Source organism: Pteropus medius, unplaced genomic scaffold (assembly GCF_902729225.1).
Source record: "Pteropus medius unplaced genomic scaffold, Ma_sr-lr_union100, whole genome shotgun sequence".
Classification (NCBI taxonomy): domain Eukaryota; kingdom Metazoa; phylum Chordata; class Mammalia; order Chiroptera; family Pteropodidae; genus Pteropus; species Pteropus medius.
This window is the reverse complement of record NW_024344378.1, coordinates 9,959,756-9,983,083: the sequence shown is the minus strand read 5'-3', so window position 1 is coordinate 9,983,083 and position 23,328 is coordinate 9,959,756. Positions and strand designations below refer to the sequence as shown.

Sequence of the window (23,328 nt, the reverse complement as noted above, 5' to 3'; positions counted from 1 at the left end):
TCCCTCTATGTAGTTCTCTCAAGTCCCAGCTGCTGCTGCTTCCTCAAAGTCTGATTTCTGTTCAGTGAGATCACAGTGCTTTGTTTGGGATGCCCCGCCCTGTACCACAGTTCAGAAAGCACCTCCAAGCCCAAGCACATGATTGTGGGCCTTGCCTTGTTTCTTTCCCTTCTTTCAGGAATTACAGTGCTTGTAGCCTGTTGTCTAATGTTTGAAAACAGTTGTTTATTATATACTTTTTTTCCCAATTAAACAGCTGCTTATGATGGCAGACCTTGTCTAGTAACAATTATTCTATTGTGGTCAAATATTGTTTTTAATTCCATCATGTTGCTTTTACTTCATAGGTTAGTTAAGGAACAGCTATCATGTTCTCGGTTCATTGGAAGAGTCAAAAATTTTAAACAGATAACGTGTAACATGATCTCATATATATTTTATGAGAGTGACTTTAAAAAATTAATTTCAAATGAATACCATCTCATTGGTTTATTAATTTGATAAACAAAGAATAATTACCCAAATCCTATGGTACTTGTATTATACCCATCTTCTTTTATCAAATTTAATTCTTTTGTCTAGTTATTGCATATACTTGCTTTGGAGATTTTATTCTCCATTTCTTTTTAAATCCTATGGAGGTAGAGTATATTCTTATATCATAGGGACAGTTATTTTTATTCGAATTGGACTTATGTTTTAGGTATAGCCAGCATGCTTCACTACACACTCATGTAGTGAATATGTTTATGATATTTATTATATTCTCTTTTATTCTAAAATATTATATTCACTTTTATTGTAAAATAACTTGCTGCATAGGCTTTCTGTCTGGTGATTTAAACATCAGATGAATAATTGGCCTAGGTCACTGAATGCCCTTTAGACCTTGAGATCTATTATTCCTCAGCAAATTAAATTCAGCAAGAATGTCTTGAGTGCCATCGTAATTGTGTACATTATATAAGAAGAAAAGCTATCTACCTTAAGGAGCTTAGAATTTCATTGGTGAGATAATACCTGTAGATATGTAGTAGGTAACAGTTTAAAATTGTATGTGAACGACACATACTATATATGCCTGAGATGTTAAGTCAGAGAAAGAGACATCGTGGCAGATGTGAAATGAGGAAGAGCACATCTTGTCATCTTGTGTAGGGGAATATCATTAAAAGAAAGCCATCAAAGCAGGACAAAAGAATACACATTGGCAGGAATGTCAGTAAGGAGACCACTAGCAGGAGACAGCTGTTTGGTCTTATTTTTTAAATGTGTTAAGTTATGAACTCTTGCAATTTTATCAACAGTAGCGTTTCTTTTAGCAATTGCCAGCATGATGGTAGAATTGATTGTCTAGATTGGGAAGTTTTACATAACTAAGGTATAATTATGTTTTAATGTTGCAGTACAGTAAAATTTTTTGTGGAAAAAATCCTCATCTGTATTGTGAGGTACATTTGTTTGAAAAACAGTATGAACAGAATAGCCATCTGAGATCTGCCTTTTTGGAGCAGCGAGGTGCTGGAGAAATTCTTTTCAGTTCTGTAGCTCTTATCTGTTTGAGTCTAAATTCTAGTCTTTTGTTCTTGTTTCACTTGTAAGGATCAAGGTCACAGTGAAGTTAAGACAGTCTTGCTGTGTCGGTATTGAAATCTGGACACAATGTTCCATGCTGTCTTCTAATTTTTATTCTGATGTTAGAACAGTAATTCAAAGTATATTAATTAGTTTTTGTTAATATTATTCAAATAAAATCAAATGTAGCATGTATATACTCAAATAATAGTTTAAATAAATTTCCTACAAAGTGAAAAAGCAGCACTGTAATTTCTTTCCATTAACTGTGACCTAAACAAGTTATAGAATATCTACATAATTTGGTTTATTGTTGAACATGTATAGTCATCTGTAAGTATAAAATCCCAAATATTGACTTTTAGTGTTATGATTTTCAGTTGTTAAAATTATAGAACTGAATATTAATATTGCATCATTGTGTTTGAAATAGTATCAAACAGAAGCTGAAAACACAACTAAGCGACAGATAGTAGAAGCTTTATTTATATGTCTCCATTCAAATTTTCTAAAATCATTGCTTACAAAAATGCTTAGTAATCATGGTAAAATCTTTGCTACGTATACTCTCTTTTTTGCACGGACTTATTTTTGAGGCAGACTCCTGACTGACTGTTCACTTAAAAGAACAGAAAAAATTCAAGAGCAGTAAAAGGAGAGAAGGAGACAGATAAATACAGCTTTGCTTGGGGACAAAATTGAATGTGAGTGTAAAATTTATACCATACCATAGAACAGTTTTGAAATCTATCAGGTAAAATTTTAAATGTGCTTAATACTAGATAATCTTAAATAGTGCATTGAGTTATTTACAATATTTGAGGCCTGGAGAAACTTAGAACTTACAGGGTTTTTTCTGCTTTCTGATCACTCATTTTTGATCGCTGCAGGACTATTTTAATAGCTAATGCAACATTTTTCTCAGGTCTTCTAAAGGCCATAGTAAGAACCAGCTATGTGCATATAAGATGATTGAACCGATTATTGGAGGAAAAATTGAAGAAAGGAAATATAGTCTTAATATTAGACCTATATAAGACTTTTTTCTCCTTTTATTTCATTAATGAATATTTTATTCATCTCAAGATAGAATTTGGCCTATAAAACATATACTATAGTATATACTTTGTCAGAAAAAAATTTTAATGAATTTTCACAGCTTTCAGTGCTGTAAAAATATAGCACATGTACTTTTGTGGTTGTTTTAGTGTCTTTTTTTTTTTCATTTTTGGCAGATAAAATAACTCAAGAAGATATTGAAGGCATTTTACAGAAATTTACTGGGAATATAATGCAGGTACCTCCCCTGTAAGTTCAATTATTGAATTTCAATAAAAGTTTAGTTTTATTTTTTAAAGATTAACATCACTTTAATGAAAAAAAATGTATGGAGAGGCAGATTTTAAATCTGACATAGCAAATGTTCAAGTAAAAATGAGCCTGATTTGGACAGGATGCAGAGCTTCTCACACTCTCTAAGAGGTAGTGAGATGTGGTCCGCTCTGTCCCGGATATTGCCACAGCCTCAGTCACACCTGTGCTCTTCTGGTCGTTATCAGTTTTTCTGATTCCATCTCCAGACAGACATCGGGGTAGTTCTGGAACACAGAGATGTCGCTTTTCCCAGAATTGCTGTGAAGGGACCAGTTCAGTCTGGTACAAGTTGTAATTCAGAGTCCAGCTAGGACCAGAATCATACGCTTCACAATTCTCTGCAACAAATGAAAGTTACTGTTTATTAAAAGTATAAGAATATTGATTTACCCCTTACCCATGTTTTTTGTGCACATCACCATTTCAAACAAATCATCTTTTTCTTTTTCAATGGCTATAAGATGTGTCAGGGTAAGTTACTGACAGTTCTTTTAGAATTTAATATTTCTTTTGTATTAAAAGAATATATTTTTTTAAAACTGAAATAGCTATGGGGAAATGTTTCTTCATAATTTTGCCTCAAATGAAAAAATTTAAACACTTTAGCAGGATATGAATAAGCATTGTTTTAGATCATTATTTAAATAAACATCTTTATAAGAACCGTTATAGAATTTTCTTCTCTGTGATTGTTCTAAGGATTTTGTAGTCTAATAAAATTTTATCACACAAAGCTAAAATCTGATAGGTATATTATTTGCTTATTTGCTTTAGAGAAACAGTTTAGTAACTTTTATATGAAAATGAATATTATTGGAATGGAAATTATTTCAAGGAAATGTAGCTGAGATCATTGTGACCAGAGGCCTCATGCCCCTAACCCGGAATGTGGGCTAGTGAAGGAAGACCAGAATAGACCATCTCTAGGAAGATGGTTAAAGAATAAAGCTGGTAAGGTTGCTTACTGGGTGTTTGATCTGGCTATATTATATTAGCCTCAAAGATACCTAGAGACTCTATTCTTGACACAATTGTGGAGTAGATTAAAAGAAAAAAACTAGTTCATTTTTTAGAAGGATTTTTAATGGAAAAGGCTTCTAGTCATCCTTTCCCTGCTGTAGTATTATTCTCTCATTCTTTCTTAATTCTTCTCTCCCTTTCTTATCTTGTAAGCTATTCTGCATTAAAGAAGGATGGACAGAGACTTTCGACTTTGATGAAGAGAGGTGAAGCAGTAGAAGCAAAACCTGCCAGGCCAGTTACCGTATACAGTCTCTCCCTTCAAAAATTCCAGCCACCATTTTTCACATTAGGTAAGATGGAGAAAATCAAAATCATTTGTATTTACATGTACTTTTATTTTGTATTTGGCTACTTTTGTGTAATTTTGATGGATCCCTAGGATATTGGAGAGTTTTAAATTTTTGAATTTAAGGAAGGTTAAGATTTGTTAATACCTTTTTGATAACACATTTAATGAGAAGACCTACAGCTGGTGTTTCAGAAATGCCTTTCTAAATAGGCTGAGTGTTTCATATGTTGTATTATAATATTTTACTATAAAGTTGTAAGTAACATATCTTAGATCTCTACAAAAAAGAGTAGGTAAGGAGTATATATTTTCAGAATTTTACATTTTGTATTTTGTTATCTTATGAATACTTGTTCCCTTAATTTGGCTAGTATTTGATAGTTTATAGTCAGTTTTATAATTCATATTAACTTGTTATGTTAAAACAAAGCATTTTTAGTTTTTGGACAAGAAATCTAGGAGTGGAGTGATTTTTTTCTTTTTTCGTTGTTACCTACAAGTTCTTGCTAAAGATCATGAAAATATGGAAATAATGCATGAGGCAGAAATGTATTCTGCCAGGTTGTCAGTTTGAATTTATCTATAATCCACATTTGAACTAAATTTAAATACCAAAATGTTTGTTTTGATTGTTTAGAAATTTTATAATCTCCTTGTTGCAGAAAGTAGTAGCTGAAGCCCTGAACACATAAGAGCTGTAGTTATGAATTCTTAGGCCTCCCTTACACTCATCCTACTTTTAATTTCACAGTGCATACTAAATAAGATCCCTTTTAGAAATAATTTCCCCAAACCTTTTTTCCGAAACTTTGGTGCTTTGGCATATTATCTGATGTGTATTAAGTTCTTGTAGAATGTGGTTTTGTACAATTGAAAAAAGTCACTTTTTTCTTTAGTGTCTTGATTCTAAAATGTTTGACAAATGTTAAGAAAAACATACCAAAAGAGATTTTGTCCAATTCCATGAAAATGTAGCAGCTGGGTCGGCACAGTAGATATTATCTATGAAAGTAAGAAAAACTCAACATTTTCTGATTGCACTTAAGCTTTAAGCACTTAATTTTGTTCACTGGAGGTTGTGATAGGCCAAAAGAGTTGTCTTTTCCCCAAAGTAAAATATAGTGCAAGAATGTTAGCACACCAGCCTTTGATTCTAGTGCTCGTTTTTTTATCTCGACAGTGAACCCCATCCTCGAGCTTACAGAAAAAAAAAAAAGAATTAAAATCTCCAGGTAGTCAGTTTTGATTAATTCCCTAAATGGCTTTATTTGTTTGATAAGACTAGAAACAGCTGGAATGTAGACCTTTTGTATGGAAATTCAGGATGTCTCGTGGATGAATAAAAATAATCCAGAGTCCTGCTCTCAATCAACAAACTTGTGTTATACTGTATGAAGATGTTTAGATATGCATTCAGTTTGGGAACATTGTATATTTTCGTTATTTTATGTTTTCTTTAGGAATACTTCCAAGAGAACATTTAAGTATTCTGAGCTCTCTGCATAGCATATTACCCCAAACATAATTTCTGTCCCTCAAAAGGGTTGTTTGTTTGTTTGTTTGTTGTATTTGAGTGTACAAGTTTGAAAATATTTTTTAAAATCTACAGCTCATAACAAAGCTGAGATGTTGAACCACTTAAAACCTATTAAATGAACAAGGCGTAGATATCAGAAAATATTTTTTAAAATCTACAGCTCATGATAACTAAGATTAGATGTCTAACTATTTAAAACCTATTAAATGAACAAGGCTGAAGTATTAAAGTGGTGTGACTTGCCAGTTAATTTAAAATGTGTTCATGAGTTTCTGCTGTTTGCTTTCTCCACACTCTGACTTTTCAATCTCACAAACACATATGCTGCTGGATGAATAATTTATGTTTTAGCGCATAAATATTTTATCACTTGATTGTTTGCATAGTGCATTTTTACATTTGTTTAGAGGCATCATTTCTATGTAAAGTGGATTTCATAGGAGGTTAGCAATTTACCATGTCACTGTTAACATTCCAGATGTTGAATGTGGAGGAGGTTTTTATATCAGAAGCTTGGTCAGTGACATTGGCAAAGGTAAGCATAAAGATGAATTATGAATTATCATTTAGAGAGTAATATTCCTTTCTGATGGGAATAGAGAATTTTCTATTTGTCATTTCTCTGCGTACAGGCTTTAGGAACTGTACTCTTGCTGCCTTCAGCTTCAGAAGCATTATAGGTTTATGGCTGACAATAATTATCAGCTTCAGCAGCTGCAGTGAAATGTTTGTAATGGGAGAGAAAGGAAAACAGAGGAACAGAAAACAAAGGTGGAAATAATAAATGTAAAGACCAACATTTTTTTCAAGTGCAAAATATTTTAACTCAAAGTAGGAATAAGAAAAAAAGATTATCTAAAAGTTATTTTCATTGATACAAGTCAAATTTTTTAAAAACTAGAAGCCATAGTCTTACAAACAGCCAGAAGGTTGCAGTTCTGTCTCCGACATTTGCTGCAGTTGTGACACTGGATAGGTCCAATTTCTTCATCTGCGAAGTGAGAGTAATAGTTGCCTCATGGGGTTGTTTCATGGGTGAAATAAGAAAAGTGTGTGCAGGTTCCTTATAGACTTGAAAGCAGTTTATAAGGTGAGTTATTAAATATTATTTTGCTATTTAATCATTTCTTAATCTCAAGGCTCTTGGTTCTCAGATTATTACCATTTTATATTTGGAGTGATTTTGAGAGGTATGAATTTAGTTCTGTCATTTGAAAAATTATAGACTATGAGATACTGAATCATTTATCTTGTGGATTTTCTTTTCGCCTTTTGTTGCTGTAGAACTCTCTTCCTGTGCCAATGTACTAGAGCTGACCCGAACCAAACAAGGACCATTCACACTAGAAGAGCATGCCCTTCCTGAAGACAAATGGACAATTGATGACATTGCACAGTCTCTTGAGCATTGCTCATCTCTTCTCCCCGCGGAGTTGGCACTTAAAAAATCGAAACCTGAAGAGTCGAATGAACAAGTTTTGAGTTGTGAATATATAACTCTAGACGAGACAAAGGGAGAAGATGCTATAATTAAGACATGTTAAAACTGGGTCATCACATTTTGGTTGACATTTGAATCCTGTGTGCGGAATGACAAGCTGTGTGCAAAAGACAAACAACTATTCCTTTTTTTTTTTTTTTTTTTGGCATGAAGAAAAATGTCCATCATTTACAATTTCTATACTGTACAATTTAACTGCCATACATTATAAATAGCCTTGAAGTTGTTCAGTTTTTTGCCGTCATATGGAATGTTCTTTTAGGATGTTATTATGTTGTTAGATTGGATTCAGGGAAATCAACTTTCTGATTTTGATATTTCTCCAAAGTTTTTCCTGTGAAAAAGTCGAACACATTTTCTCATTGAAGAAAAATATGAGCTACCTGTTTCTTTGGTGTCATAAAAGTGAATGTAAATTAGCGTCACTTTGACTTTATTTTGGCTTCTTGGTGGCTCTGTTGCATTGAAATTCTTTATGTTTGAAAAGGTCATTATTTTACTTTCTTATGTTTACGATTATTAACATTTCTTTGATAAGGCTGCATTTATATAGTAATAGCTGTGTTTGTTTAGATATTGGACACTAATAAACTTTTATAATAAATATTTGTAATTGAACCAAATTATTGCTGCTACCACTAACGGACGTAAATTGAAGACTAAATGTTTAAATTCACCTCTACCATTAGCACAAAGGACAATCCAATGGCTTATGTTTTGGCATATCTTTTCCTGATATTAACATAGTCAACCACCTTGCACGAAGTTACCAAATGACATAATTTTTTAACAGTAACCTAAAGAATGTATCTTCAATTAAAATTTTTTTCTCTATTCTTCACTGCTTATTCATACCTTTTTATAGGACATTAATCCCCATGACATTGTTTTAGTTTGCTCTTTCAAATGATATTTATAAATGTTGAGATAGCTGCCCTGCATTTCCAGCTAATTTCTTCTGCTCTAAATATTTAAAAAACAGTTATTCTGAAACATTTTCGTTCAAATGGCCTACTGAAAGTTGTCTGTGTATCTCTAACATAATTTTGAAAGCATAGAAACATTACAAAATAGTAAATTTCATATGTAATGGATGCTTCATATTTTTGTTGTGGGAAAGCAATATATTATACTGCCATAGAAATGTTCAAGTCCTGCTATATTTATTCAATATAGTTTCAAAAGTAAGAATCATTAAAAATTTCATAAAATAGGAGTTTTTAAATTTTTTTGGATTGCCCTTCTTTTAAACACATGCCTACTAACCTCTAACTTGAAAAATGTAAATATGTAAACTAACATGATTTCATTTGTGGTAAACCTATTATAAAGTCAATATAAAAAAGTTATATGCTTCAGTAGAACACTGACAACATATTTTAAATGAAAATATTAAAACTAATTTTTAGTATGACAGAAAATTTTAAAGAAAAGAATTTGATGTCTTGAAGTATTAGCATAAAATATCAAAGACACAAAGTTGTAAATTCGAAGTTTACAATTTTACTTATTCATATCCAGTGCCCTGCAGTTTATGTCAACCAAAAGTGGCCGTGGCTGCATCTGTCTGTTAGAATGGTACAGGTTAGAGATGTCTTCATGCATTGCCAGCTAAGGTCCAAAGAGGAATATTTAGGTTTTCGAGAACAACTGGGTCATTTCTGTTCTATTTCTTAAAAGTTGACATGTATAATTTAATAATGCAGAAAAGATTATTCGAAAAGACAAGTACCTTTTAAAAATGGTATCCAGTCTTTTATATTGAAAACACTGAAGAAAGTTTTGCCAAATGGAAAAATTACTCATAATCCTCACCATCCTGATCCAGTGACTTCAGACCTTTAATTTTATATTACTCTTTTTCCTTCTTTTGTTCATATATAATTAGTCTTAAGACACCTATACTTTTTAATTGACTTCTTTCATTTCACCTGATGTACTTAGTTTTGATAATTATTATTTCAATCATAGTCATATTCAATTTATTTAAACCATTACCCTGTTGCTGAACACTTAAATTATTTAAATTTTATTAGGATAAATTCCTGGGAGTGGGTTTATTAAGTAGAATAATATGAACAATTTTATGGTTCTTAATATTTGCCTTATTGCTTTCCCAAAGAGTTGTAACATTTTACTGTGTCACCATTTGAGTATTATCAGTTCACTAAAAGTTTACAGCTTTGAGTCAGGGTTTTATAGTTGTCGCTGCTAATTTACTTAGTATAAGGGAGTTCGAAATTGCTCGAATTTGCTTTTGTGTGACTTTCGCATATACTCTGTTCATTTATATAAATGTCTTAATCGTTGCTTTAAACATTTGTATGAGTTACTTATGCAGTACATACTTGGTAGAAGTATCTTCATGGCCTGTTTTTTTATTTTAGTTTCATTTTTCATTTTTGCTAACTAAATTGGCTAATAATTCTTCACCTTTTATAGTTGTCAGATTTATGAGTATGAATAGTTCACATTTTTAACTTTTAAATATTAACTCTCCTAAGCAGCTTAAACTGATCAAGATGCTCTTAAAATTTCAAGACTCATGCAAAAACAAATTCGTTTTCTCCCAAGAGTTTAGTATTTAAGTACCGACTTTTTTTGTTTTTCATTTTAATCAAAATATTAAAGAAATATTTGTGCCTTATGCATTTCTAGGCCTAGAAACTAGGAAGTGACTTCTTTTGTGTCTGGGGCTCCCAAAATTTCTAAACCCTCATTCTTGGCCTTTAAGAATTTCTTATGATATCATTTGTTTTCATCTCCATACTATGCCAGAGGTTAAAGAATTCCTGTTTTTTCTGAATTTATTTTACCTTGCAACCTCAGCTGATGGGCTCAAGAAATTATTCAGCTTTTTCTCATTCTTTGGGTGGGGCTGACATTCTCTGGAAGCTTTCTACTTTCTAAGTGGGAGCATCACCTTAAATAATGCTATAATATTTTTTCTCAGCATTTATAATTGTGAGGGTTTTGAGGTTATTTTGTCCACTGTTTCTGCTAGAAATGGAACTCTATTTCCAAAGAGTGGTGAGATAAAGTTAACTGACTTGCAACACCGTAACGTTGTAGCTAATTTTATATCCTTAGAAAATAATCTGTTCTTCCATTGACTAATGGCAAAACATTTAATAAATTTGCATTCATGTATTCAGGGTGCTTTGACATTATTTAACTTTCAATTCCTCCATTATAGGTGAGAAAATTAAGGCATAGAAAAGTAACTTCCCAACTCCAAATTAATGCATTAGTAAGGATAGGCCTTAGAGGCCAGGTATCTTAAGTCATTAATAGTCTTTCAGCTCACACATTGGCTATATGACCTGAAGGTGATGACGAGGTGATTTTATACCATATAATTTAAATGTATCAATTGTCAAAGAGTCATGAATGCCTTTGAGTGGGAAAACAAGTCTTGAAGACGTAGACCAGGCCTTTAAGTAGCTTTCACTTACTTCAGATGGAAACCAAAGAAATGTACATATAAAAAGATTAGGGCCGCAAGACAATACCTAAGTATCAGTGAGTGGTATTGCCAAAAAGTGCAGGTGATGTTTAATGGAGCAATAATTAATTTCTACAAACACCTGTTGAGCTCCTGAGGCTGGGGAGAGACGATACAGTGATCAGGACACCTGCATTGAGGAAGAGGGCCTTGAACCACAAATAATACTTAAAGAGTTACAGGAGAGCAGTTGGGGTGGGTGAGAATAGTTCTAGCAAAGATGGCGGTGTACGAGGCACATTCAGTCAGGAAACGGGAGCACGGTCTGTTTGGAGAGGAACATTTGTGTCAATATGTGGTTTGAAAGGCAGATTGGCATTATGTTGTTAGGAGCCTTGAAAGCCAGAATTAAGTAAAGCACAGAGGAGGGACCATTCGTGTGGAAGCTTTACTTTTCGGAGATGAATCTGGCAGTGGTATGTGGCAAGGACTGAAATAGAGGGCAGAAAGACCAGTTAGAACTGAGTCTGGTGCAATAATCTGGGATTGAGGGAATAAAAACTCTCTGAACTAGAGTATTATCAGATAATGGATGTTTAAATGGACAGTTTAAAGGAAAACATGATATTCAGTGATTTGTTAAGATAGTTGAGGGCCAGGGAATTGGAAGAAAAAATGATTAGCAATAGTCATCAAATGGTTTTTCTTAAAGGAAATAAATCTGAGTTTTGGTATAAGAGTAGCATTTTAGGGGGCGTTGGGTAGTTTGTATTGTTAGTTACCTTTGGTAATGATGATCACCATGCTTATTCCTTTTTTGACAGCCTTGACTTCCTCCGTGACCAAACAGTGAGCCTCCCAGAAAGAACCACGCTTTTTCCCCTCTCTCCAAAGTGTCTGGCGTATAGTAGGTTTGTTGAATTTAATCTACGATTATGCACTCCCAATTATTATTCCAAATACTAAATCATGCCTGTGGTTCAGAGCATGGGCTGTGGAGTTATGGGTTTTCCAAGTTCTGCTTATCGTCAGCTATTAGCCTTAGGCAAGTTAATTTACTTTTTTGAGCCCCAGTTTCCTCATTTGTAAAATGGGGATATTAATAGTGTCACCATAAAATTATGAAGTCTAAATTAGGTCATTCAGGTAAAGTGTTTTAGCATGATTCTCAGAACTTAGTAAACAGAAGCAAATGCCACATACCTGATTTACATGTAAAAGAATAAATCAAATTCTCATGGTTTATGGATTTAAGGTATATGTTTCAAAAATGCTTTATAAGAAATTGTTTTGGTAGGAAGAATTGAGCTTAAAGGATTTCCTGACAGCAAAGATTATCAAATAGTGCAATAGACTATTGATTACATATAGAAAAAATCTTGAAAATATTGATGTTTACCTTTTGTATTTTAAGTGTACTAGTGTGTACTAAGTACACACGCATGCACACACGCATATACACCACTAAAGTTAGTAAGCCCCCTTTCATGGACCCCCCTTAGCCCACCAACAATGCTGTGAAGTAGGAATGATCAGTCTATATCTGTTATTTTAGTGAAGATCTTGAAGTGGCACTGAGTACTAGGTGACTTGCCAAGAGTCACATAGCTAGAGTGGCAGAGTTAGATCTCTGATTCCAAAATGTTGTTTATATTACATCTGGCAATCTGAAGAACAGATGTTTAGTGGGAGGAATGAAACACATGCTGTAATGCCAAAAAATAACTGGAAATAAAAGCAGAAAACAAGACATTTGTTTCTGTTATAATATGACAGAAAACAAGGCTCTTGTGGTTTGGGATTGAGCATTCAGAGGAGAGACGGGGACTGGTTCGATTTGGGTGAGACTACTCTTAGAACACAGCATCTGGTTCTGGCTACTCATTACTGGGCTTATGGAAATCAGCTGGATGAGGTTCAAAGAAAAGCTCCAAAATGATTAAGGGGCTGACAGCATTGATTAGTAAGGAACGACTGAAAGAATTAAATATGTAAAGCTCAGCTAAGCAAAAACGAAGGAAAAACAAGCTAAATGTATACAAATATCTGAAATGTGTAAACATTACAAAGGGAGATCAATTATTTAGCATGATGCATGGTATAACATGTAGTAATAGAATGAGAATTTAAGCAGAGTATAAAGAAAATTTTCCCGATAATCAATAAAGGCCATCCTTGGCATAGAGCCCTTCCCTAGAGAAGCAGGAGAAATGTCGAGCATTATGACTTCTAAAACTTCCCTGAGATCTAGAAATTAGATGATATTAGAGAATTATTATTAATTTGGTTGGGTGTGATAATGGTATTGTGGCTATTTAAGAAAATGTCATTTTTTAGAGTTACTGTGGAATAAAGGGGTTGAATAACATGATGTAAGAGATTCGCTTAAAAATACTACAGCAAGGAAAGGAGGGAGGACAGAAGAAAAAGGAAGGGTGGGAAAGAGGAAAAAGAAAGGGAAGGAAGGAAGTGAGGGAGGGAGGAAGAATGAAAGAAAAGCATAGATGAAGCAAGTGTGGCGAAATGTCGATAATGTTGAATCTGAAAATAAGGTAATATGTGAGTTCATTTTACTCTTTTTACTTTTACATATGCTTGAAACTTGCATAATAAAACAATTAAATGATATTTTCCCAAACAAAGCTCAGCAGTGTTTTAACCCCTGGCCTTCCTGAATAGAAAAGCATTACTGCCACACAGGCAGACTTCTAGTTGACCAGGACCCATGACGGTAGGGATCAATGTCTCTATTCACCATCTTGCCCTAGTAATGTAGATCGGGTTTAAGGACTCTTTCCAAAACTACAAATAGAAATCCAAGAAAATTCTTAGGATCTTAGTTCTGTAGAGGTAGCTTCAGGAGGTAGAATTTCTCAGGTGAAGGAGCAGAGAGCAGGGTTGTTGAAAGGTTAACAACTGACCTCTCCTGCTCTCCTGCCCCTTGTTCCTGGAAAATACTGGCCATTGAGCAGAGGTCTGGGTGCCTTCAGAATAGCCAAGTCCTATTCTGTTCAATGAACAAGAAGGGTAATTTATAAAGTGAAAGATTTCAAATGTCTATGAAGCTGAAGTTTGAAAAAAAAAAAAAGATTTTTAAAAACCACCTTTTATCTTAAACGCGTCTTCTTGCAGGTGAATTTTTGGGCAAGCAATTTAGTGAGCATTTGGAATGTATGCCCTAACTTTGCTTTTTTGTTAGATGAATATAAATATTTAACTGAATTTCACTTATGCCAATTAAACATGAACACAGACCCAGTATTTGAGGACCTGTCATGTCTGAATTTCTCCAGGGTACATAACTAGGCCAGCAAATGGCAGTTGAAGTGAGGCTGATTCCAGCTCAGTATAAGGACAGAACCTGTAACCACTGGAGCTGTCAGAAAATGAAGCAGAGGCTGAATGTGGACATGTTTGGTTGAGTCTATCTCATGACAGACATCCTTTCTCTAGCCCAGGGTCACTGTCTTAGCTCAGGCCCTTATCATCTCTTACCTGGGCTATTGCAGTAGCCATAATTAGGCTTCTACATGTCATCATCCTCTACCTTTACTCCAGAGTGGCTGTTCTGAAACACAATAGATTGTGTCATTCCTCTGTTAATACTCTTTGCATCTAGAGTATAAAGTGACAAGAACCATATCTTATTTTTGACCATATCCCTGGTACTTCATACTTTACCTAGCGCATAGACATTCTTCAGTGAAGATTTGATTGAATGCATGAAATCTTCAGTGCCTCCCATTCTCCCAGTTGCCTCTCTGTGGCTTTGTACTTATTTAGCCCAGAAGGTGGCTTTTCCCCCCATGTCCACCCGGTAATTTTTCAAGACTCAAAGTTTATAGTAATGAAGTCTTTTGGGATGGCCCGGTCAGAATTGATCTACCCTCATCTCAGCTGTCATGCACCTCATACATACATTCATTACCATACTTAGTCCCCCATGCTAATCATACATTGTTGTCCTCCCCACTTTACTTGAGAATGAACACTATGTTTTCATCTTTATTTTCCCAGTGCCCAGCATATTCGAGGCACTCAATATCATCAGATGAACCTTGGGCATCATGATGTTCCAAGTATGGGAAGAGAGTGAGCATTAACCAAGTTTAAGTGAACGATAAAGGTGGCATTCATTCACCACATATTGATTGACTGCAGACTATCCGGCCTGCTTTCCTGTCTGTAGTGCAAAGTGAGTGTAGTACCATAGAACCAGGGATAAAGCTGGTCTCTAAGTTAACCTTTAGCCTATTGCTGGTCCTTGGATGGAGAAACATTTCCCCCCATTTCTGTGTTTTGGGGACAGGAAGATGAGTAATGCACTGATGCATGCTGGAAATATTTATCCCACTACCCTGAGTTGCCTCTCAACTCTAAGAATCAATGAAAGAAACAAGATGATATACAACTTATTCTAATTTTGGTAGCGTTGTTTATTTGTTTCCTTTTTAAGGAGGAGGTAGAATTGGATTGTTTGTTTGGTTTCTTCTTCAATAAGAAGCATCTTAATATAACTAGTCTGGACATCTGTCCCATTTTCAAAAATTACAAGTTTTGATCATTGCTAAATTGTACAGATCCCGGTCTGTCTGCTCTGCATACATTTGCATTTATAAAAGCTGAAGCAGACTAAAAGTCTTTCTAATGCAATCCCCTAAATGTGTGAAGTATTAGATTGCTTTCCCCTATTGGTTCATGCATTGCTAAGGGCTTAAAAGGATCATTGATTTGAATTATTTAATGTGTACAGCAGGTTGAATTTCCTTTTTTTTTTGTTTAAGAATCTTTGGGGACAATGCTTTTTTTTATGTTAAATCTCATTTTTCTTTGAAAATAAGAAGTTAAAGCTGTATTCACATGAGCTCCCAAAGTGCCAGATTTTCATTGTGTTTTTAAACCATCTAGAAAATGTTTGATTCTAATGAAACGTTACTGCTGAAAATTGGGTAGAAATTGCTAGGCTGAAAATATAGTTATAACTACTTATTATTCTAATGTATTATTTTTTTCTTTTTTTTTTTTCTTTTGGAGCTGATGCAGATGAAATAAAAGAGGGAAAAAATTCTGTCTATAATAAAAAGCCATCCTGGATTTTTATTGTCATTTTTGAAATTTAAGCTGATTTTGACTTAAATTCAGTAAACACAGCCCTGGACTTTAAACGTTGAACATTTTTATTCTGTAATTTAAATTTTAGTTACTTTTTTTTTTTTGATGGCTTACTTTCTTTGTGGAAAGACAGTTGTGTCATGTCGGCACAATTTGTGATGGTAACATCTGGGAGAATGAATTTATTTTAGTTTGCGTTATCTTCAGAAATAGTGCCAAAAATGGACTTGTTTGTGATGTCTAGTGTGGCTTCCTATAATAAAGCAAAGAGTCTTATTTATTTGTCAGGACACTGCACGAATTAAAAAAATGGAAGCCCCATCCACGTAAAGCAGTCGTATGGTGTAAAAAGTTTAGGTGGGGGAATTAGTAGGGTGACTATGTAATTTATCATCTAGACCCAAATGCTTTTGAGAGACATTAAGTGATCAACAACAGGTATAAACTAGGACAAACCAAATTGCCCTCATCACCCTATTTTATTATTTTTGTTGTTGTTGCTACTGTTTTATCTACCGGTTTTATTAACCGGCCACCTAGGAGAAGTGGCAGGGGCAGTCTCATTCCTCTAATATTTTACTTTTAAAAGTATCATCACTATAACCTAGCTAAGTACCAGCGATATACCCTAACATATTCCTTTCCACAGCATTCTGTACTTTCAGGGTTACCAGAATCTATGATTCCATAGGGAGTTCCAGATCAGAAAATGCTTTATCCCCCTAAGTCACTTTAACATCACTGTCAACACATATATGGTAAAAGTAGGTTGTTTTTGCAAAAAGTTTGCTTGCAAAATTCAAATAGTCACACCAATGCCAATCTTCTAGTTTGGTTTTGTTTATGCGAAACATCACCACTTGAGGGAAGCTGGATGAAGGGTACTCAAGATGTCTCTGTTATTTTTCCAGTTTCCTCTGAGATTATAATTATTCCAAAATAAAATGTTAAAATTAAAACAAAAATGTTACTCATGAAAATGAGAGTACAAGCATTGAAGCTCAAAATTTACAAGGAAAATCTGAATGGCCTTAGGAGAGCTTGGGAGTCACCTGACAAATGTGACACCCCAGTCCGGGGGACTGCGAGGCCCAAGAAAAAGGCTTATTTATGTATAAGGCTCATTATTAACTTTGGCAGGAATAAACATGATACGGTCTTGTCGCTCTGGTCTCCCCAATTCCTAGACCAAGAAGGCTCTGAATTAGCTTCAGCTAACAAGGAACAAGGTGAGCGGCAAAGAGGCCCCCAAATTGAAAACCCAGCGAGAGAACCACGCATCTAATGTACCAGTCACTCTACGTTTGAAGGCCACTCGCACCGACTGCACAATCTGGGCAAACCTATCAGGGCTCGGGGCCGGGTCGGGACCCCGGCCTCACTAGGCTTCGCTCTTGGGCCCCCCGACTGCACCAGCGGGTCCGCTTGGCTCAGGGCGAACTTGTCCTTCTTCTGCAAGACCTGCTCGTCCCACAAGCGCCTGGTCCACTTGAAGGTCGGTGAGCACCAGAGGCAGGTACTTCCGGTCATACAGCTGCGAAGCTCAGCGGCTGAGGCCCGATCTTGGGCAAAGGTGCTGGCAGGTGGAGGAACCTGACGTCGTTGACGTCGCAGCCGTTCATCTCAGCACCCACCTGCGGTCCACGCAGTCCACGCAGCCCACGTCCAGGATCAGGTCAAGGAGGTCGGCCCAGCGGCGCTGCAGGGAGCGGCGGCCGGCCTGGTGGAGACTGGCCTGAGCGCCACCGACAGACACAAATGAGCAGAGCCCAGGCTCAAGTGGAGTGGCGCCCGCGGCCCGCAGGCAGAGCAGCTGCGGCTCGGACGCTGCCGAAAAGCTGCGAATCGCGGTTGCCCGCGGCCGGCGCCAGCAGCAGAGGGGTCCACGCCGGCGCCACCGTGCGCCCCGTCCCTGCAGCCCTCGGTGTCCCTGCAGTCCTCGGCGTCGTCCCAGAGCAGCGCACTGGGCCCAGGAGCTTGAGGGGAGTGAAGCGCAGCGAGAGCCTTGGCACTACTCTTGAAGGCCTCCTTCCCTGGAGTGTCTAGCACATTCTTCTGGGAATTCTGGTGAGTCATTGATGTAGCTCTGCGTAAAGAAGCGATGTAGTGGGGATTCTAGTATATCGGGCAGTACGACTCTTCCCGGGGTTCGTAGCAGGTCAGAGACAAGTTAGGGCAGAAGACAAAACGACTGGGGCTTGACAAAGTGTGTAAACATTGTCTAATGATCAGATGGCAAATTTTTGTTATTGCCTAAACAATCAAACAAATTTAGCATGTAGGCGGGCACAGATATTGGTCAGGAAAGCTAAGGTTTGGATGGCCTGTGGCTTTGATTCCAGAATCAGAAATATTAGCTAAAGATGTGAGCAAATGAAATAAGTTTTCATTGTCATACACTACAGATGCACCTACTGTCCTATTTTCACTTACAGTAATTCCTTCTGAATTAATATGCCTTAAAAATAGCTGCAGCCTCTTAAATCTGTCAGAATAGTATGTGCTGCTTGCCACACTTTCCTGTTTCCTGAAGGTCTCTTTGTGGTCTTTTAGGAACACAGCTCAATTCAGCAAATATTAGGGGACCTAATTTATGGAAGGCCCTTAGTACGGGGTCTCTAAGCTACAAAGAGGAGAGTGAGCCCCTGCACTCAAGGCACTTTACTGTAGTACAAGAAAATCAAGTGACTAAACGGTACGACAGAAGAAGGCGCCATTAAAAAGGGACAGGCATGGAAGCTGGGCGGTAGGTATAAAGGTATTTATAATATTAGTCTATGATTTTCTGCATTTTTGAAATTTAATTTTAGAAAATTAAAAATGGGGTCTATATATAGTACCATGAGAATTTCGAGAACTGGGAAATCACATCAGGTTATAAGGATCAGTGATGACTTTCCCCTTTTCTGCAACATTCCATTCGCTTTAACTGTAACTTGGCTTTCTTAAAAACTCTCTCATGAAAAGAGTCTTATTTCTCTCACATCTACTCAATAGTAGGCAGTAAAACACATTGTTTTGGGTCCTCAGAATGTTTCCTGTTGTTTGCCCTTAACAGTCTTTGATGTGAGGTTCACTCGGCCTTTCTCTCCTAACCTTGTCCATGTCACGTATATTGAGTTGGCACCTGGCTCCGTTCCTCCTCACCCTGTCCCTTGCCAAGAGAATCTGGTATGTGCCCATTGCTTCTCTTTCCCATGGCACAACTCCAAGCCACACACATGTCTTGACTGGTCTCCCACGATGGGTTCCTTTTTCTCCCTGCAGAAGTCTGTTCTCTGCATAACTGGCAGGGGTGAGACTGGGAGAGAAGTAGGTCTGGAATTGCGGAGATCGAGATTCCATGGTGCGAGTGCTGGTTTGAGAAGTGTTAGCTATCCCAGAGTTGGCAGTTGGGTGAGTCTCGAGGAGACTTGGAGAGATGGGAATCTGATGAGCTGAAATTCTTCAGTATGTGACTGGTGTTTAAAACCCTGGGATAGGATCAGGTCATCATTCTGGAGAGAGTGTAGATAGAGAAGCTAACTGGCTTTTGAGTTCTTAGTCCTTCCAGATCAGGCCGATGAGGTAGGAGGAAAGCCTGGGAGAATGGAATTCTGAGAATAGAGGGATAATGCATTTCCAGAAGGAGAGACTGGTTAATGCCCCCGAGAGAACTGATCAGGTTAGAAGAGGTGGTCATCGGACCTGGAGAACTTGAATTTGTTGGTAATCTTGAAAAGAGCAGGTTCAGAACCCACTTGAAATTATTTGCAAGGTTTATTGGGTATGTGCATTATTCCAGGTCAAAGACCAGAAAAAAAACACAGAGCAGTTACTGCCTGCCTGACACTCTGTTACCCCTACTTAATCTCACAGCAACCCTTTAAGGTATGTGTCATCATCCCCATTTTACAGATGATGACATTGAGACACAGATAAATTAAGTCATTTGCCTAAGATTATACCAGCTGATCAATGCATAGCTAGGATTTGAACCCAGACAGTTGTCTGACCCTAGAGCCCATGCTTTTAATTCCTAGACTGATTCTCACAGAAGACTGTCTCTCTCTCTCTGTCTCTCTCTCTGTCTCTCCATCTCTCCATCTCTCCGTCTCTCCCTCTCTCTCTGATACACACACACGCAGCCTCTGGATTACAGAATTAGACGTTAAAGCTGTCATGGTGTGTGAGATCATTGCTGGGGGGAATGTGTGGAAGAGAGACCCACCAATAGCAGAGAGATCATGAGCTGATCACTGGCTGGGAATTAAACCCGTAAAAATACCTACAAGTGGAGCTAAGTTTCTTAGACTTCCTGAGAAACTCACATCCCCTTTGATGAGCACAAGAACTTCATATTCTCCCTGAACGTTACTTATGATCCAAGTCAGTACTGACTTAACTCAAAGCAATGGGACAAAGTGCTGCTTTGTTTTTCAAACTCCGCTCTCATTCCCTGATTCTGATCCGCGTGTGCACACACTGATGACACACACGAATGTCTCCGACTCGTTGGGTGGGTGGAGAAAGCTGAACAGGATCAGCCATTAAAGAGAGAGTCAACCAGAGACCACAAGATCGGGAACAGGGCCAGGAGGTTGACATGTCTCTTCTAAGAAAACAGTGGCCAGCACTGTTGGACGCAGCAGGACAGGGTACCCTCAGGGGCAGCTAAGACTGCGTTTGCCTTAGTAATAATACCAGTGCATATGCACTAGTTTCTGGAAGTGGTGAGTATTGTTACAAGCAGAAAACTTGGTGGGGGAATATATTTTCAGTCCTATAACAGATAATAGAACAACAAGCCTAACTCCCAAGATCCATTTTCTAGCTTTCCTGAGAGATCTGATCATTAGCATTGTGGTAACCTTGAAGAAGGAAGGAAAAAAAAAAAAAGCTCCCACTGGAGCCAGGCTCATTTTCAGCTGTCAGCAGAAAAATACGGTTCCTCACCAGTCTCCTCCAAACCTCTCAGGCTTGGTGGAGTTAGTTGTTTTCCAACTTCTTTCCGTTACCTTTGAAAGCCGAACATTTTTCTGTCCATTCTTTTCCGTCGAGCCAGCACTGATCAGGGGAAGTGTGGGAGTGTGCACCTTCAAGGCACCACGGTTACTTTATGTGCAGAAGGGGATACACAGGGCTCCTGCAGCCCTTGGACCACAGTGTGCTTTTGAAGGGATGTGATAATGGCCACGTTAAGTTGATTCTGCCCTAAACTAATGGACAAAAAGAAGCGGCTGACCCTGAGCTTGTAAGGGGTAGTAACAATACAATAAATCACTTTTTTTTTCTGCGTCGGTTTTCAGCCTCACCCTAATTTCATAGATGAAATCCCGTGTATAGAACCAACCTGGCAATTTAGCCCTGAAGTCCAGGACGGCCGCACAGGAAAGCACCGTGTCCTTTTATATATTTATTCCCTGATGTGTTAAATCACCCAGAAAGCTGAAGGGAGATGCTCGCCTGCCCGAGGAAGTGCATGAAGACTGCCATCTGAAGAATGTGCCAACATTTCGCAGTTGAAAGGATGTCGGAGGTCTAGGAGTATTAATAATAACTATTATTATCTTTTTATTTTTAACCTCAGATTCAGGGAGTTGAGTTAATTATACTCCCCAGTTCATGGCACATCTTCACTGTCATGTCTTTAGTCCCTGCCCTTGTTTCATGTGTTTATTCCCCTTTCCTGTCTGTCGCTGACCACTCCCTTCAGCCCCCATAGGTAATTGTTTCAATACGTTGAATGCATAGTAATTTATGTGCATGCATTCTGACAGATGGTATAAACCTGTATTATCAGTCTACATAATAGCACTGTGTTATATATTTTTCTCTTCCCACTCAACTAGGTTTTTAAGATTTATTCTGATTTTTAAGATTTATTCTACTCGCTGCAGAATACTCCATGGCCTTATCATTGGGTGCTTCCTCTCTGCCAGGTTTAGTATTCAGTGCTTTAGGTGCGTTATCTCATTCACTCTTACCAGCAACCCAGGAGCAGGGTACTGCAACTTTGGCAGTTATCCCAAACTAAGTGAGACAACTCAGAGTTTGAATAGGAGACTCAGTCGAGTGGCCGCTCTAGCAGCTGCTTCCTGCTTCATTTCTTGCATACTGCTGATTTCAGCTCAACTACCTTTCTCTCTTACCTCTGGCAGTTATGTTCCTTTGAGTCAAACAGCAGATGATTCTTGGAAATCACCCAGTACCAACCATAGAGTTGCTACAATGAGGCACTGGGCATCCATGTCCTTTCTCTGGAAGCCAGGGGTGGCTGTGGTGTCTCTTGAACATTGTCTGCTTAGCTTAGGTCCAAGGGTCTTGGTTCTAAAAGGACATCAGAGAAACTCTGAGCTGCAGATCAGGAGCCACATCTTTAGTGTCCTAACCAACTGGGTAAAGGGACAGTTGTCAGTGATCTCAGTTACCACCTTTGCTCAGGTGGGATGGAGAGATGCTGGGGTGTGTCACCGAGCATTACCTAACCACCCCTGTACAAGAGGCTGGAAGCTTTGACTATGGATCCTAAATATGCAAACATTGGTAGCCTCGTTATGAAGAATATGAACCCCTGTGTGGATTCCGCTAAAGTTTTGGCCTTTGTGTTTTTATTCCTACATGAATCCGGTAGAATAAATCTGTTCTTTTAAAAAAAAATTTGTCGACTACTGTACTTATAGCAATATATTCAGTGTAGCTCCCAAGTCATACTCCATAAAAATGTTCCAAAACCCCAAACGTAAGGAGATTTTTTAGCCATGTGTGATAAAAAGAGAGCTTACTTCAGTGTTGAAATTCTTCATAGAAATATTCGATTATGTTTTCTCAGATCTTATGTTCTGTTCCTCCAGCCTTCATTTCTGTCTTACTCTTCGTTTTGGAAGTAGTGTGTTTAAGTAAGATTTTCAACAATTGACTATCTTTGGATTATTCTCTGGTGTCTTTCTTATCCCTGGAAAAAGCATATTCAGTATAGCTGATACTGTGTTTGTTTTTTTCACATTATTTATTTCTCTAACCAAGGGTTTAAAGCATATTTTTATTGACTAGTTTTCACTTGTCATCAGGCTACTGGACTCTTACTACCTTGTAGATCTAACTGGCTATTCTAATAAAGAACTTCCAACAGATTCTTTTCCCAGTATGTCTTATCTTTTGACTACATGTCAATAACAAATTGTTAATGTTTTGATACGTCATAATATCTCACAGAGTGTTCTGACCACTTCTCTCTTTCTGAAAGCAATGTCTATATATAGTACATTAAGATAATGTGTACCCAACATGGACATAGGAAAAATTAAAAGAAAAGAGGCCCCTCTAGGCCTGAGGAATGGGCAATAAGGTTACTGGGCCCAGGCTCCAAAAGTTCTTGAGGTGAAACAGACATAGTCTGTGCCCATGAAGCACAGAGGAGGGATGGAAGAGACATGCCTGATGAAGCTCGATCCACAGTGAGGTGGAGGAATACCTGGCTGTAGGAACTCCGA

At 37.3% G+C, this 23,328-nt stretch overlaps 1 protein-coding gene across 1 annotated transcript in view; it reads left to right on the top strand.

Moving 5' to 3' along the window:
• The window catches only part of TRUB1 (TruB pseudouridine synthase family member 1), a 28,857-nt gene extending 20,345 nt beyond the window's left edge, over nt 1–8,512 (top strand). Inside the window, exons 5-8 of the mRNA XM_039871129.1 lie at nt 2,811–2,883; nt 4,123–4,262; nt 6,277–6,333; nt 7,083–8,512. Of these exons, the coding sequence (XP_039727063.1) occupies nt 2,811–2,883; nt 4,123–4,262; nt 6,277–6,333; nt 7,083–7,342 (530 nt within the window). The 3' untranslated portion in view covers nt 7,343–8,512. The remainder of the gene's footprint in view (nt 1–2,810; nt 2,884–4,122; nt 4,263–6,276; nt 6,334–7,082) is intronic.
• The last annotated feature ends 14,816 nt before the right edge of the window (nt 8,513–23,328 follow it).